The sequence below is a fragment of the Watersipora subatra genome, chromosome 4, assembly GCF_963576615.1.
Source record: "Watersipora subatra chromosome 4, tzWatSuba1.1, whole genome shotgun sequence".
Classification (NCBI taxonomy): Eukaryota; Metazoa; Bryozoa; class Gymnolaemata; order Cheilostomatida; family Watersiporidae; genus Watersipora; species Watersipora subatra.
This window is the reverse complement of record NC_088711.1, coordinates 11,784,898-11,800,304: the sequence shown is the minus strand read 5'-3', so window position 1 is coordinate 11,800,304 and position 15,407 is coordinate 11,784,898. Positions and strand designations below refer to the sequence as shown.

The window sequence follows — 15,407 nt, the reverse complement described above, 5'->3', positions numbered from 1 at the left end:
AAAAATACTTTAAAATCTGTTATTTATATGCAACAAACAAACATGATAAATAGATGGACTGACAACATTACAGAGTACTGACAGTACACGAGTCCCTTTAGTTATGGTACCATCTGACCTTGGCCTAGCTGGCAACTAATTCTATGTCTTGCAATTAGAGTTGAGTCATTAAGGCGGCCAGCACAGCGGCACCGACCACTGCAAACCAACCTGTCCTGTGTATGGCAGGCAGACTGAAGCCTGCACCAGTATCCCATCCCTGAAAGTCATGTACAGATAACTCATTTTTGGCAACTTTGGTATATTTTATAACATTTTTTCATGTTTTTGGTAGAAGCATGTTTATTCACATTCAAAGACTAATGCGTGGTGATATTTTGCGCGAGCAATGGCTTGGGATACATTGTCAACTCTAATTAGACTCACTGATGGCTGATAAATGAGTTTTTAACTCTATCAGTGAATCCAACCATCTCACTATATCTCTTGGAATGAAACATGACTGCGTTTACATGCTTTGAATGGGTTCGGAGTTGCTCGCGGCTGACAACTTCGCACTCTACCGTTTCCACAATTCGGAGTCGTACTGTATAGATCTTTCCAAGATTCACAATGTATCCCTCAAAACAAAACTTGCAGACTCGCTTTCGAGTCACGGTCACTTTTCGATTCATACATAGTCAACTAGATGCAATAACTAAGCCAAGATGCCTGATTGCAAGTTTATTTTTTGTTTCCGTTATTGCTGTGCTCTATACTACAAGATCTCAACCAACGTACTACTTATGCAGGTCTTACTTCAGAGGTCACAGAAAGTTAAGCATAGAGAGCAGTGATACGCAGCAAAACAGTTTCGTCAAGGAGACTCGCGTGGTTGTGTACTGAAATGATTTTACCTCCACTGTGGAGAGATTAGCCGAGTATTATTGATTCAGATTTATCAGCAGTGAGTGTCTCTATGATGGCGAATAGTCGAGCGAAATGGTGTCAGAATGCATTCGGATTTTCATGATTCAGAGTGGAAGCAACTCCGAGCCTATTTGAAGTGCGGAAACACTGTGTATAGCTCGAGACTTAATGAAGTTCTATAATCACATGTAGCAGAGATTTAGCTTCTGAAATACATCCAACAGTTAAGTCATAAATATCTTGCCGAACTTACCAAATGTCTGGCAGCGTTGAGCGCATGGTATGCAAGAGGGAAGGAGAGGATGAACTTAAACGATGTAATCAATACTGGGCCCATGTTCATGTCTTTGATCACATTCAGATATGTCACATAGTCTCCCGGCAGCACACAAATAGTGTAAGCAAAAACGTATAAAGCTGCAATGGTATACAAGATTTGTGTTATCAACAACAAAAACTACGGTATGCGCAAAATGATTGGAAATTGGGAAACTCAGCCACAAGCTGTAAGGAGAAAATAGATATGAACACAATTACTTTGTAACTGCTTACTTCCTGTTAGAACTGAGCCTGTGATCCTGTGAAGCAATGATGTGGCCATGGGCAAGTCCCATCTAAAAACAAAAGCAAATGCAATGAGTACCCGTAACAGAACATTTAGTTGCTTTGAATATTTTAAATAAAAAGAATGGCATTGTGCAGCCCTTAATACAAATACACGTACATGTATGTATCGTACATGCATGTATCACCCAGTGAAAACAGAAAATGTGTTAGACCAACAGAGTTTTGTGGATTTATAAATCAGCTCAGATATCAAATTTAGTAGTAACAACTGCCCTACTTTCACATTGATTACCTGGTAAAGCATCAAAAGTAAGACTAAAACATTACCTGGTGATCGTTAGATGCGGGGAAATTGGTCTTTTCATTGTTTCATTCTTCACCCAATGTCCATGCATGTCTGTTCGAGCTTTTCCAACTGTATCTGTGCTGCTCTGAACACTGAAATTGCAGTAACCATAACAGAGCCATTGTAAAGAAGCAAGCAAAGGTGGATTTAAAATGTGGAACTTTCTGCAATAAGTCTCGTGTCCAATATTTTTTGCGTTATCTTGTTCGATGGTGCTAGACAACTCCCATTTGGTATGACAACTTCCATGATACACAACTCCATTTGGTGAACTCAGCTCAATTCAACTTTGCCTGAGATTTAACTTTAAAATAATACAGTTATTAACTTCAAAAAAAGAAAGCCCTTATCTAGTGACAACGTTGATTTAGGAGCAACATCTGGATGCAGGCATCATACAAGCTTAGTAAATGCTTTAGAAATAACATTTAATTAGTTTTGAGCTTTGATATCTTCGTTAGAAAGATAAAACTTCAACTAAAAATAGTAGCGATGCCTATTGAAGTTGAATTGAAATTGAAACTATGGATTAGTGCAAATTGAAACTGTAAAATGCTAAATGATCTTGGCAAAACTGAAACACATTTGTGTTACAGCTGCCTATGTTACAGGATGATTTTGGTATGATAGTAAATGTCTTAAGGATTTCCAACAAATGTCACTGACCGTTGTCGCTGGTTGTCACTGAACCAAATATTAATCCATAAATTAATAAAATGTTTTAACAATCGTTAGCTTCAGTTACGAGTGGATTATGTAGCAATAGTAGAGCATTAAATTTTAACTCACCAAGATGTCGCTGGAATAGGAAACCTTGCAAATGCATGTCGGCCCAACAACGTCTGACGTAAGCAGTGTGACTTGATGACTCTACAAGTACAGAGAAATGGCATCGCTTGAGCTTATCAACTACAGAATCTATATTAACACACACTGTATGTGCTAAAAACTAGTGTGGTGCGATATAAATTAGCACTTAAAAGAGAACTAGAAGTTTCCTGTAGATAGATGGTATTTATTGGCACCTGTGAACAAATATAAAACAAGATAAGAAATGTGCAATACCAACCAACTTTCTACACATCAACCATCAAACAAGAAGCTATTGCAGTAGATTCAAGCCGATATGTGGGTTGTCGAAAAAATGAAAATTTTAATAGTGCGAAGGACTTGGAGCACTTTTTTAAATAGGACTCTGGATGGGACGTGTGACAAACCAAGATATTATCAATCCTGAATGATTGAGTATGCCTTGCTCTCAGAGATAAATGCTATCAGTGCATTCAACAAAAATAAATGTCTCAAGTTAGGTGGTCAACCTGTAAGTGCATAATTTTAATCTCACACAAATAAAACGATAAAATAAAACTTTGAATCGTTATTTCATACAATCATACATGCAGCCATAAAGACTATGCCAAATAAAGTTAATTTAGTCAAACTATAATTCAAGTTTTATATTAACTTAACTCTACTGTAATTGAAATACAACAAAATCACACCTAATTATGCACATCATGTTTACTCTTGGCATCTCAATATAATCAGCTGATTGTAAGGAGACTGAGTTCATGCTAGTTACATTGAGCTCTGCAGTTTCTTTACATTAGTAATAATAACATTCATAGAAATTTAACCAGTCTTTGATAACGAAACATTATTAATAATACCTTACAGATTGGTGCTCCATTGTGATTAGCCCAAACAGCGCACTATAGTATTTTGGAGGGCCTGAATATATATGCCCAGTTTTTCCCAAATTCATTTGCTTTTTAATACACTTTAAAAGTTCAGTTTATATGCAGAATATATTAAAACATGTCCTAGAAAAAAATTTGATTTTCTTTTCTAGGTTGTCTACCTATTCACCTTATTAAACCTAATACTCCTTTAAGATGCAGAGTAAAGCGAAGGCAATTTGCAGTGTGAGTCTATCTTTGATATTTGTAGTTCTGTCTAGTCAGACTGGTAGCGATTTGCTACTGTTCACGTAGAATTGGACCACTTTTCATACAAACTGTCTGTATTCTCCGTCAACACAGAAAGATTAGCTGTCTAGCTCTACAAATCAACCTGACAGAGACGCCTCCTAATTTTCCTACTACTTCAACTGCTTATGTAAATCGTATCAATATTCATAGCTGCGCAGAAACGAACCATTGTATCATCATTCCCGTAGCAAGGTTTGGTCGAAACCTTGAGTCTTATAAAAGCAAATAGTACACTTTTCTCTGGTTTAAGTTAGATTTTGTAATTTAAATTAGCTTTTATGATTCATTTAAATTGTGCTAAGCATGACATGTATCATTTTTGAAATTACAGTGGTACTTTTACTCACATTTAACGGTCACAAAGATGTAAGATTAGTTTCATCTTTATTTAATATAGTATATATATATATATATCTAAATGTTTTAATACCACATTATTAGCAATAACAATACAGCTTTTAAAACATTAAAATTTCAGCTAAACAAGCACCATTTTCCTGAGTATCATCACTAGATGTGTTATTGAAGCTTTTTGTGTCACAAGTTTGTTCCTTAGTTTTGAAATGAAGACCAATAATTGAAAATATTCATTCTATGCAAAAGTTCAGTGCTACAAGTGCTGTATTGAGCAGAAGCCTTAACAGATTATGAACTTTTAAGGACTCCCACCAGGCAGGTGGAGATACATCATTTAGGCCTACTAATTTTGGCACAAACTCAAGTGGTTAAATTGATCACTTCTGGCTTGGTACTTGATAACATAAGCAGAAATTGAAGAGAATTTTTTATAAAGTTCAACAATTATGTATGTCCACATTTCTTGATGCACGTTGATAATCATTATACTTTCACGTTTGTTAGACTCCGTGAGCACTTGCACAACTTGCATTCAATGCAATGCCGTTGGGATTGCCAGTAGCTTTCCCGTGAGCATATTCAATCACTATATGCATTTGCCTACGTGATTTTCTTGCAAACCGAAGAGCCCAAAAACGCATGCGTGTGTGTTATGTTAAAACAGTCATTTTTGTGTTTTCATCTAACAAATAAGTCCTTAGCAATACAAACTCATCAAACTTGGCACTAATAAGAAAAAAGCCTAAATACTTGTACATGCAAAATACTAGCAGTATTTAAATAAACGACTTGCGATGATAGCAATATCTCCCTTTTACTACATGATAATGCCAACGTAACTAATTGACTCAAATTTGTAGAAACATTATATAAACGTTCAACAAGTAATTCAAAATTATGAGACCCTTGGTCATCACAAAGCTTAACAAAATACCTGCTCAATGCCATTTTGCTTTTCGTCTCCGGTTCTATACACGACTTGGTTCTCAGTCTAGAGAATGCAACTTCGGGGCTTACCTGTATCCACATATATTATGGCATAGAAGTATTTAAGAGTTTGAGGCTATTCACCGCCAAGGTTCCAATACCGGGCGTTTTATAACCCATAGATGGTAAAAATAGATGTAGCACACTGCTGATATTTGGTAGGTGAGACAACTAAGAATAAAAAAAACAAAATTAATATTTTTTACAAATAGCATCATGTATTTGTTGTAAACAACGATAAGGCGCTGAACGCAAAACTAAACATATATTTAGACATACAGCAGGCAAAAACACAAAATATGCACAGACAGGATATAGAACCAACAGATTTTACAAAACATGTTCTACATAATTATGTAAATATGTACTAATCAAGCAAACGCAACAGGGGGATACACGATTACAAATTAAAACTGACACTAGTGGTTAAAAAACTGAACAACAATAATGCACATTTAGCATTTTTGATTGTATTATGATGAATGCAGAAAAATATATCTTAAGAACTTCATAAAGGAATCAATAAATAGTAAAACAAGTTTAACTACAAGTAATACACTCAGGGTTCACTCTCTTTTATTCATCTCCAAGGGCTCGACGAAAAAAAGCACGTTTTAGAGGTGTTTTATGGTGGCCTGACACGCTGGTGTGTTTTCATAAAAAAGGGTATGTTTTTTAGCTTGGTACATGAATACCCTTTTCCACATAGTGGAAAGGGGTATTTCCTTTCTACATAGTGGAAAGGGGTAATCATGAATATCCCTTTCCGCTGTGGAAAGGGAATTGGAAAGGAAACTGTGTTTGCTCATGAATACCCCTTTCCACACAGTGAAAAGGGGGCAAACATGAGCAAACAAGAGGCAGTTAGTCTGTGGTGATGAAGTGATAAGGGGTAGTTTTTTCATTAATGTGTAAGTCAGTGGAAAGGGTGCATTTTATAACATCTCAGACTAGCCCTTGGGATGAATAGAAGAGAGTGAACCACCTGAGTAATACACACTCCGAAAAGGCCATTTATTAAAAGGCCAAAAGAGAATATATTTCAATTAAAGAAAATATGGCACATATATGCACTAACAACTGCAATCAGAGAGCAGACACATTTTTCCATTTCCACCCTCGCATGACCAAGCTTCTATGTTGAAGCATGCTTCAGTCTTTATCAGTTTTGCATGCGTACCGCATCAATGCTTCACGCATAGCCACAGGATCAAACCTGTGCTTCATTAAAAATTTTCCATTCATATGCACTACTGGTATCTCATACCGATATCTATTTTTCCAAAATTCATTTTCTTCCAGGTTGATGTCCACCTCCTGGTACTGCACCTAGAAAAGAATAAGGAATACTTTGCATCTCTTACTACAGACATTTTTATATGAAATATAATCGGCACATGTGAATAATTTACTTGATGACAGGGATTAACAAATTGATGTTTTAAAAGAAACTATTAAAAGTAAACTAAACCTTAACTCAAACATGTTACATTTCTTTCATATCGTTACAAACCAGGTCTTTCCGATATGGTGCAACAGTGAGCTGACAGTATTAATTTACTTTGTGCAAATATGGCTCCAGCTCTTCTTTCATTTGATCACATAGTGAGCATTCTCCCGACTTGCTAAAAAGTGTAAGACGAGGTAAAACCTCTGTGGTCATGCTGCGACAGCACAGCACTCTCCAGCTAATGAGAGCAGACCTCATAGTCATCCACATCTACCAAACATTACAATTTTAATGACGAGACCTATTTTTTTGCCTAATAACTATCCTCAAAAGGATGATTATTAGTTGAACACACTTAAGGAAAGACTAGGTCATACGAGACCTTTGAACTAGGCTTCTTGTGGATAACTATTGTCAGTCTGAGCATTACATAAACTGCCATAGAGTACTCCAAAAGGTTATACTGTATGTACAGTCAAGCTTCTACCTTTGACAATTTTTACATATGAATTTTTCGACAAGCAAATGCTATACGAAATTACCTGAAGTATTTTGAACTATGGGACGCATTGAGCAAAAAAAAAATAATATTTGCTCTAAGACATTAATGTTTTGACATACAACACAAATATAGGAAAGGATCAACTTAATATGTGAAGATTGGGCTGTGCTTGAGAAGTAATTGTACCATTTCCAGTGCAACATAAACCTTACAGACATTTAAAAGTTTGGCATATTGGGAAAACTTGATACTGGGCATACAGGTGGTCCTATCTGAGGGCTGTTTTTTGAGCGTGTTGGTCTAACGTTCTGTTAAAGCATCAGTATCACCGATATTCAGAACCTATTGTACAACACTGAGTAATAAAAAACATAATTGAGGCAAAATTTTGTGTACACTAGAAACAGATTTAATGCAAGAGGGTTTTGGTTTTTAATGGGGTTTTGCTAATAATGACAAAGACTACATACAGAACCTTGTCTACTGCACCCACAAACATTTTTCTCAAAATTTACAGGTATTACATTGGCCAAGAAATTAACTTTCATAAAAACACTTTCTGGTTAACGTTCAGTTGCTTTAAAAATTAGTCTATTTGTCACAATCTCAAAAACTGAGAACTTCACGGCAGATTTCTTTGACAGTATGGCATATACACCAGTAGTAGTTTAGCTGGCGTATCACAATCAGAATATCACCAATAAAATATGAAAACAAATTCTTTATAAGAATTTGCAAGATCGAAAGCAAGGGTGAATCCTTGCAAATAATCACATTTCGGTACAGTAAACTTACATACCCTAGGACACTTATGTATTCGCGGCATCCAACTTTCGCGTTTTCGCGGTGTCATCCTCTCGCGAAAATTTAATGAGCGAAACTAAACTATCATAACGAATGAGCGAAAACGCGAAGTTAAATAGCTTTGTTCATTGATATTCACAATAAAATCGTCATATTAGAAATGCAGGCAATTTTCGTCTGTGGTTGGGATCAATGGGAAATTTCTGGTACACTCATTATAGCTAATACACCGACTGAGCAGCATGGCAAAGCAAATTAAGATTATATCAGTTTAGTCACCGAATTTGTAACTGATGAGGATGAAAGTCTGGTAGGTGAAGTCATAAAATTGCAGAATAATTATTGTAGTGATGAATTTTATTACCAACCAAAAACAATATCAACCCTCATCAGGTCTAACCACATTATCTCTTCCACTGCCAACCATGTACAAATTAGCTACCGGCCTAGTGCCAGCCATTTTACCGAAATTGCCGATATTGCTTCATGATATGTATACAGTATTTTTTCAAGTTCTACTTTAATTATCTGTATAATCACGAAAATCTAAATTGGCTATTATGTCATCAACAACTAATTACCTGTTTTATGACCCGCGCGGGGTAGTTAATGAACTCACAGAAAAATGTTCGTTTTTAGATTAGCAATTCTCAAACAAAAGTTTAAAATTGCTTCGTTGTTTTAGGCTGATTTTATAGAGAAATCTTCAGACAACACAGTCAATTTCATAAAACACTTAAAGACCATGGGTTATGTGGTCAACAAATAATAAAATCAGGTTACCAGACAATTGCTGAGAAAGTCCGCAAAATGCGTTTATGGCAGTGGCCCCTAGAAAACGCATAAATGCGTTTATGGCAGCGTAAGGGTTATACAGTTTTGGTTGTGAAGTTGGTTGCTACCTATCTATTTTCTTTTTCTTGGGATTCGAATGTGAAAGTCACAGCGGTAGGAACCTAGACGTCATTGATAGTCTAAAAAACAAATGGCAGCAAGTGATCCATATGAATTGCCGATCTCACCCACACATTTCAACCTGTGGTTTACAAATACGAACTAGTCCCAAATTGAATTTTTTTCTTATTAGCAAACTGGACCTGAGGAATGTAATCTGTTTTTTCCACTGCATTTATTTTAGCATCACTATATTTTCGCACTCATCAGAGCCGCGAAATTAAGTTGCAGCGAAATTTTATTCTGTGTGCTACTCACGAAACTAAATACTAGCGAAATATAAGTGTCCTAGGGTAGTGACTGTTATGAAAATTTTTCAAAATTGGCTACCAAATCATTAGGTTCAACCCAAAACACATTAATATTACAATAAGTTAAAACATCATGTCTTTATAATTATAAGTATTGAGTTATGAGAAAAAGTCCATATTGTTTTGATGATGCATTTGATGCAGATTTAAAAAAATTTGCAACTACAACCAGCTTACAGCGATATAGAGCTATAGTTTACCATTGAGCATCAATGAGAACGTAAACGCCTTATTGATTCCATTTGCATGAAAAACATTGGGCTTGGTAGTAAATTTTATTTTTTGAAGTCACAAAAAACCTTCCATAGAGGTCAACCGGCAGTACATACTTAAAGATATTGCATGACCAGTGAATTTGCTTGTCTTCTAAGAGGCGCTTTAATGGTCTAAAGCTTCAAGATAGCACAAGCTGATTACACGATAATGCATAAGAGGCATTGACAGACATGGTGCCGTGGGCCAACTTACATTTTATTTACTACCGGTGTGTCAAAGGATCAGAGACAACTGCTGCCTTTTGTGGAGCAAAATAAAATACAGTATTGTCTTTAGGTAGCCCAAAGTTGTTTATGAAATGCTCTTGCAAGCATTTACCGAAAAAGATATAAACGGTTTATAGTCCAAACCTCGACTGGTTTGAAACTCGACGAGTTTGTATATCGACAACGGTTGGTCCAATCTCGACAGCAGTTTTACTATTTTACCATCTACTATTTTCATAGTAAATGAGCGATTTATATGTAAAAGATTTATTTGCGCAAAAATATATTGTTATCCATTTGATGCAGCACTCCCCAGCTTATGTAGGCCTAACAATATTTTGCCCAACCTAAATATAGAACGAATGCTAAAACAAGTAACAATCATAAATCTGGTTGACTGTTATGCTAGCAAAATGTTTTATTTGAAGACTAAACTTCAGTGAGTAGCTTTGGTTTTTATTTTTTGAAGTGAGGATAGAACTGCAAAATGACATTTATTATTTGTTGAAGATTAAATTATTGTAAAACTGTATCAGCCTTTGTCGATGTTCGGACCAACCTTTGTCTAGATTCGGACCAACCTCTGTCGAGATTGGGACTTGTCTAGGTTCGGACTTGTCGATGTTGGGACTGTTTCCCATATAAACAGGCATATCTTTTGATCTTTGAGCTTTCTTGATCTGCTTACTGTAAGCAAAGCCTAAGGCATTGCTGTAGGGATGTCATGCTTATAATAGCCACCATACTTATCAGCTTATAACTGAGACATTTATAAACTACAAAAATAATGCAACTAGTAATGCAGCATTACCTTCTTGTTTGCATTGACTGGCCAAAGATTGTAGCCTTATGTCAAAAAGTCTAGAGCAAAAGTTGCAGAACATAACGAACCTACACGAAGGTTTCCATCTATATCTACGTATACAAAAGCCTGGTATAATTTGTTTATGTGATGAATTTCATCATAAATTCTGCTACATTTGAAGACGCTGCCCTTCATATATTTTTGCTATGTAGTACATACTGCAATAGAATAACTACGTTACGGTAGATCACTCAAAATCTAATGCTAGAATATTTTTAGCAAATCGTTAGTGGCGCCTTTCTGTAGCAATTCTATACTGCTATACTCTCCTGCTTCCCCCGATGCTGGCAGAGCAGGTGAAATAGAATTACATGTACATGTCCGTGTACAGTATGTACTTGAAATTGAACGTTTACCGCTGAAGAGGTGGCGTCTTCGTATCTACCCGGAATATTCTTATACTCGCGGTCTATTGGCCAAAAGAAACAATGCTCGACGACGGTTCAATTTTAATTCTTTATAGTTTTTTTCGTTTTGTCAAACACGTTTTACTACATTTTGTTAGAATAGCAAAGTCTGCTTGGTGTATTGCTAGGTTTAAGCCCAGTTTAGGAAATATGTGTGATGATTAATTAGACTGAATAATGAGTTTTACTAGCGTAAACGAACAGCTAATAACGCTGGAAAACGCTCAAAATTAAATAATGATGAGTTGACGAACTAATGCTAATGAATCGAACAATTATTGGCATATAGAGAATGCAACTCCCGACTATCACATTCAAAACTCACCATGTACTGTAACACGAATATTGTATGTACATGTAATCTGAATTTTTATCATTTCAATAAAATAAAAATACTAGTTTTTTGTATTTGATTGTATGATTTCACTAATTGCCTGTAACTTTAGGATAGCTTACACTACCGTATGAATATTTTGATGTATTGTGTAAGTGATTGGCTTCATCATGGTAGTTTAAAAATTACATTTATTCCAAAAAATTGTAGAATGTAAAAGAAATTGATGATATGTGCACTTTTTCGGTATAGTGAACTTGCATAGTGATTGTTATGAAGTTTTTTTGTTGCTGGGTTTACAAAACCACTTTGTAGTTTGTATTGTTGTATGGAGATGTTGCGAAAACATCATACCAACAGGGAATGCAGCCAGACCACAGGATAAGTATATAATAGTTACAAGCAGCAAGATGCCTAAAAGACATCAAAAGATCCGTTAATTGGAAACGTCGAAAGAAAATTAGAAACTTCAAAATTGGAGAAATCCATCATGGAAACTGTGTCAACACCACCTGGAGAAACCGCTAAAGGGATGTAGAAGCAATTAAATCTACCAACCACCACCAGAGGCCACTAAAACTAACTGACCTCACCATCACCCTAGCCCGGTACTTTTCCCTGCCGTACACAAGCGCCAATGGAAGCAATGTTAGGTAATCATGACATCACAGCCTGCAAGATCAGCGTTCTTCAGATGACGTACCCAAAGATAGTGTTCCCTTCGATGAACCAACTCCTATGACATAAAGATATAATCTTGGACACATATACTTGCCCTCAGGCTATCTAAAATACCTATAAAAGTGAACAATTTTAATTTCTCATCTTCTTTTGACATTAAAGCCTTGTAGATGTACAAAACCGAGTTTGAAAGCACAGATACATGCAGCTGTTTGGCGAAAGTGTAATTACTTGGCTTTTACTACTGTTTGTTATCTTTACTTTATTCTAGAATTTTGCTGCTTATGTATTAGGTGATGGTTTATGAAAATAAACAATATTTCTATTGCTACATTAAAATAGTTGGTAATTAATATAGCTGAAGCTTGCCTTGAAAATTAGGTCAAACACTACAAATAGAACCATCTACTCATAACTGTCATAATAGAGTTAATAGCCTTCGAGCCGTTAATCATAAACACTTAGCATAGTCTGGATAATGCGAGAACGCACGAGTTATTAATCTGATGCTATTGTGGAATTCAGGTGAGGGTTTTCTTGGAAACCACACAACAGTATTAAATGCTGAGGATTGTGAAAAAAGGCTTAGGTGGGGAGGTAGGCAGCAGCTCAAAGAGCTTATCAAACAATGGATCAGTATCATTGAAACTAAAAAGCTGTTTTGAATGTGGCACTCATTGACAAATGCCACATGGGTTGCTTTGTTTTTTGGATGTATCAGCACTTTGCTAGTCTTTGCTTTGTTAGGTGATGCTTGGGAGTTCAAGTCACAATTTTTCCTTTACACAGTTTTTGTACCAAGATCAGTTTCTTCTATTAAACAAAATAACAATTTGATGCGGCACTGGCGCACATAAATGTGTTTGCGGTGATGAAAGGTTTAGAGCTTTTCTATGAAAAAGTTGCAGTATAGGCACTACGATGGCATTTGCAATGCTGCAAACTAGTATGGAATATCTGATTAGTCATCGTCATCTGCGATGATTCCGTAGTGTCACTATTTCTGTTTTTCAATTTTTACATAGAAAATTTACTAAAACACGCCACCACCCCTCTCCTTCATCCTGAGATATCATCCTTGATTTGCTAACGCCAGTACACACCTAATTTATCTCAATCTGACTGCAAAATCTTTCTCCATGTGAACATAGGTGTTCTTCTGTTCATCTTGAGTAGTCTATAGTAGTCAGTCAGTTAGAATTTTTGACTATTACATTGCATTATGGTCCAAAGCACATACTAGAACAAATGTGGGCTGTAGAGCAACTGCAGGAAATGTTAAAGTGCCCAATTTTTTATCATTGTTATAATTTGAAAATTATTCACTAGTAATATTATGTTCTGTGGCAATACTAGTTAAAATTGCTTTACTATACATATGTGTTGTAAAGAGCGCTGTTTCGATGTGCATAAATATATGTTGTAAAGAACATATTGTTACACAGCTAACACCAACGATCTTTGTGTCTGCATAAAAGTGTTGCAAGCTCAAAAATTCCTTTTTTGGTCGGGGTTGATGACATTCTGATTGCCAGCAACCAAAGCAATGTCAGAGTAGTAATGGATCCGAAACTGGGCGCGAATAATTCATATTAGATGATTGAAGTGACCTACAATAAACAGTTTTTTGATACTGACTTTAAGCGCAGCAAAGATGATAGCTACATTAATTAAACAACAGTGTGCTAAGCAGATTCTAGAGAGCTTCAGCATGGCTTTTAAAAGTCAAGTTTTCCTTCTCACCAAGCTATTGGCCCTTGGTGATGTCTGACTACTTGAAGAGTGCAACTAGGTCAAACATAACTTATGTCATGTCTAAACTATCCCAGGTTCTAGAAACACTGATTTTTATACCGTATACAATTGCTATTAAAAATGTATTTTGTTACCTACAAAATACACGACCCTTTTTTAGTGATGTGAAATACATCGCATTATCATATTCAACCAAAGAGATAATATTACTTTGGTCATTTTTTGAATCACTTGGCATGCAGCCATTCCAACTAAAAACCAGCATAAAACTCAATTCTAAGAACATAATTGCCTAATCTATCATATTTACAATTACTTCATCACACGAGCTTTACTAGCTTTACTAGTATGTTATTTTATGTCCATTTGACGCTTAGAAGCCTGAGCCCAAAATAATTTGGGGAATTAGTTTCCCACCTTATCCTACACCCCAGTAAACTCAGCTGTGTGGTTTCACTTTGTTTTTCTGCGATTCCCGTTTTACTTAGGACATATGACATTTTGGACGCTTTGTGTGTAATAGGTATGCAGCCTAATTCCGATAGTCAATTGAACTACTAGTTCTTAAAATATCGCCAAAATACGAAGGGCGCTTCTGACCGACCGAAAAATGTAAAATGGATGCTGACAGAACACTAGTTTCTATTGATACACTGATTGATATTCTCGCTACCCAATAATAAAAAATAGACAGCTATAATGCTTCTCTTCAGCAGCAAGAGCTTCTAAAACCTTTCGTTTTTAATTCATAACAAAAATACACACTCTATCAGTCGCTGTGTACTACAATCATTATGTTTGTTCAGTTATTTCTAAAATATCGCTTTTCTGAAAAAGACTTAAAAACAAACCGTTTACTCTATTTGATTTCTGTTTTTTCACTTATCCTGAAATCTGATTTCTGTTTTTTCACTTAATCCTGAAAGCTTTGAACTCCAATACGATATTCAGTTCAAAAAGGAACTGGTCCATTTTAAGTGCTTCCACAGTCGATGGAAAACTGTTAATATGGCCCAGGATCAGGGTTCGTGCTTGTTTTTACAAGATGAGGATTCAAGTTAATTTGTTTATTCAAGTTGTTAATTAGAAAACTGATATAACCTACGGAACAGCATAAATGTTGAATGTTTATTCATCAATGAGTAAGACATACAATTATTCAATAGCTATTACTGCTTACAGAGAAATACTAGGTAAATATCAGAAACTATCCCTTATTAAAATATTTCTCCATGTGATCCTCGAATTTATTTTCTAAAGTCCAAGTTTAAAGAAAGAAACGATAGTTCAATGAAATTGTGGATGAAGACGAAGTAATTGAGTTTAGTGAACTTTCTCACAAACTCTGCTAGTAGCATGGCAGCAGAAGCTAAAACTTTTTAACAATTAATATTTCCCAACATAAACAAGTGATAGGTCTGAAACAACTTATCAACATCCCAACAAATCTTAACATCAAAACTTGAATCTGTTTCAGACAATTTGAACTATAATGATGAAGGCTACACTTTAGTGTTATTTATATTTCCTTTTTGTTTGTGTCTCAACAAATAATAATTTATTGGCAATTATCGGTAGATCTGTGGCATATAGCTGGTAATAGTTGTTATCTATATATAAATAAATCTCCAGAGAGGTACCAGTATCGTCATATTCAACATTTTGATGGACAGCTTCTGCAACAACAGTAACCTTTTTATACACA

The 15,407-nt window shown here is 35.6% G+C and overlaps 2 protein-coding genes across 2 annotated transcripts; both read right to left on the bottom strand.

The window, feature by feature from the left end:
- Nucleotides 1-3: 3 nt before the first annotated feature.
- Nucleotides 4-5,177, bottom strand: LOC137393287 (succinate dehydrogenase cytochrome b560 subunit, mitochondrial-like). Its single transcript, XM_068079773.1, has 6 exons — nt 5,105-5,177; nt 2,612-2,692; nt 1,804-1,914; nt 1,462-1,523; nt 1,163-1,326; nt 4-259 (listed from the first exon to the last, which is right to left on the bottom strand). The coding sequence occupies exons 1-6, from the start codon at nt 5,116-5,118 to the stop codon at nt 155-157; spliced, it is 537 nt and encodes a 178-aa protein (XP_067935874.1). The 5' UTR covers nt 5,119-5,177; the 3' UTR covers nt 4-154.
- An 845-nt stretch (nt 5,178-6,022) lies between these two features.
- LOC137394758 (glutaredoxin-like protein C5orf63 homolog) lies at nt 6,023-10,791 on the bottom strand. Its single transcript, XM_068081519.1, has 3 exons — nt 10,472-10,791; nt 6,719-6,877; nt 6,023-6,486 (listed from the first exon to the last, which is right to left on the bottom strand). Exons 2-3 carry the CDS (start codon nt 6,875-6,877, stop codon nt 6,310-6,312), a joined length of 336 nt encoding a protein of 111 aa, XP_067937620.1. The 5' UTR covers nt 10,472-10,791; the 3' UTR covers nt 6,023-6,309.
- Between the last annotated feature and the right edge of the window lie 4,616 nt (nt 10,792-15,407).

What these genes read in the sequence shown, in the direction of transcription:
- LOC137394758 (XM_068081519.1), bottom strand. Translation starts at nt 6,877, where the DNA reads ATGTGGATGACTATGAGGTCTGCTCTCATTAGCTGGAGAGTGCTGTGC. An exon ending in TGGAGCCATATTTGCACAAA is followed by an intron (nt 6,487 to 6,718) that starts GTAAATTAATAC and finishes ATTCTTTTCTAG; the next exon opens with GTGCAGTACCAGGAGGTGGA.
- LOC137393287 (XM_068079773.1), bottom strand. An exon ending in CCTATTCCAGCGACATCTTG is followed by an intron (nt 1,915 to 2,611) that starts GTGAGTTAAAAT and finishes CTGCAATTTCAG; the next exon opens with TGTTCAGAGCAGCACAGATA. An exon ending in AGGCTCAGTTCTAACAGGAA is followed by an intron (nt 1,327 to 1,461) that starts GTAAGCAGTTAC and finishes ATACCATTGCAG; the next exon opens with CTTTATACGTTTTTGCTTAC.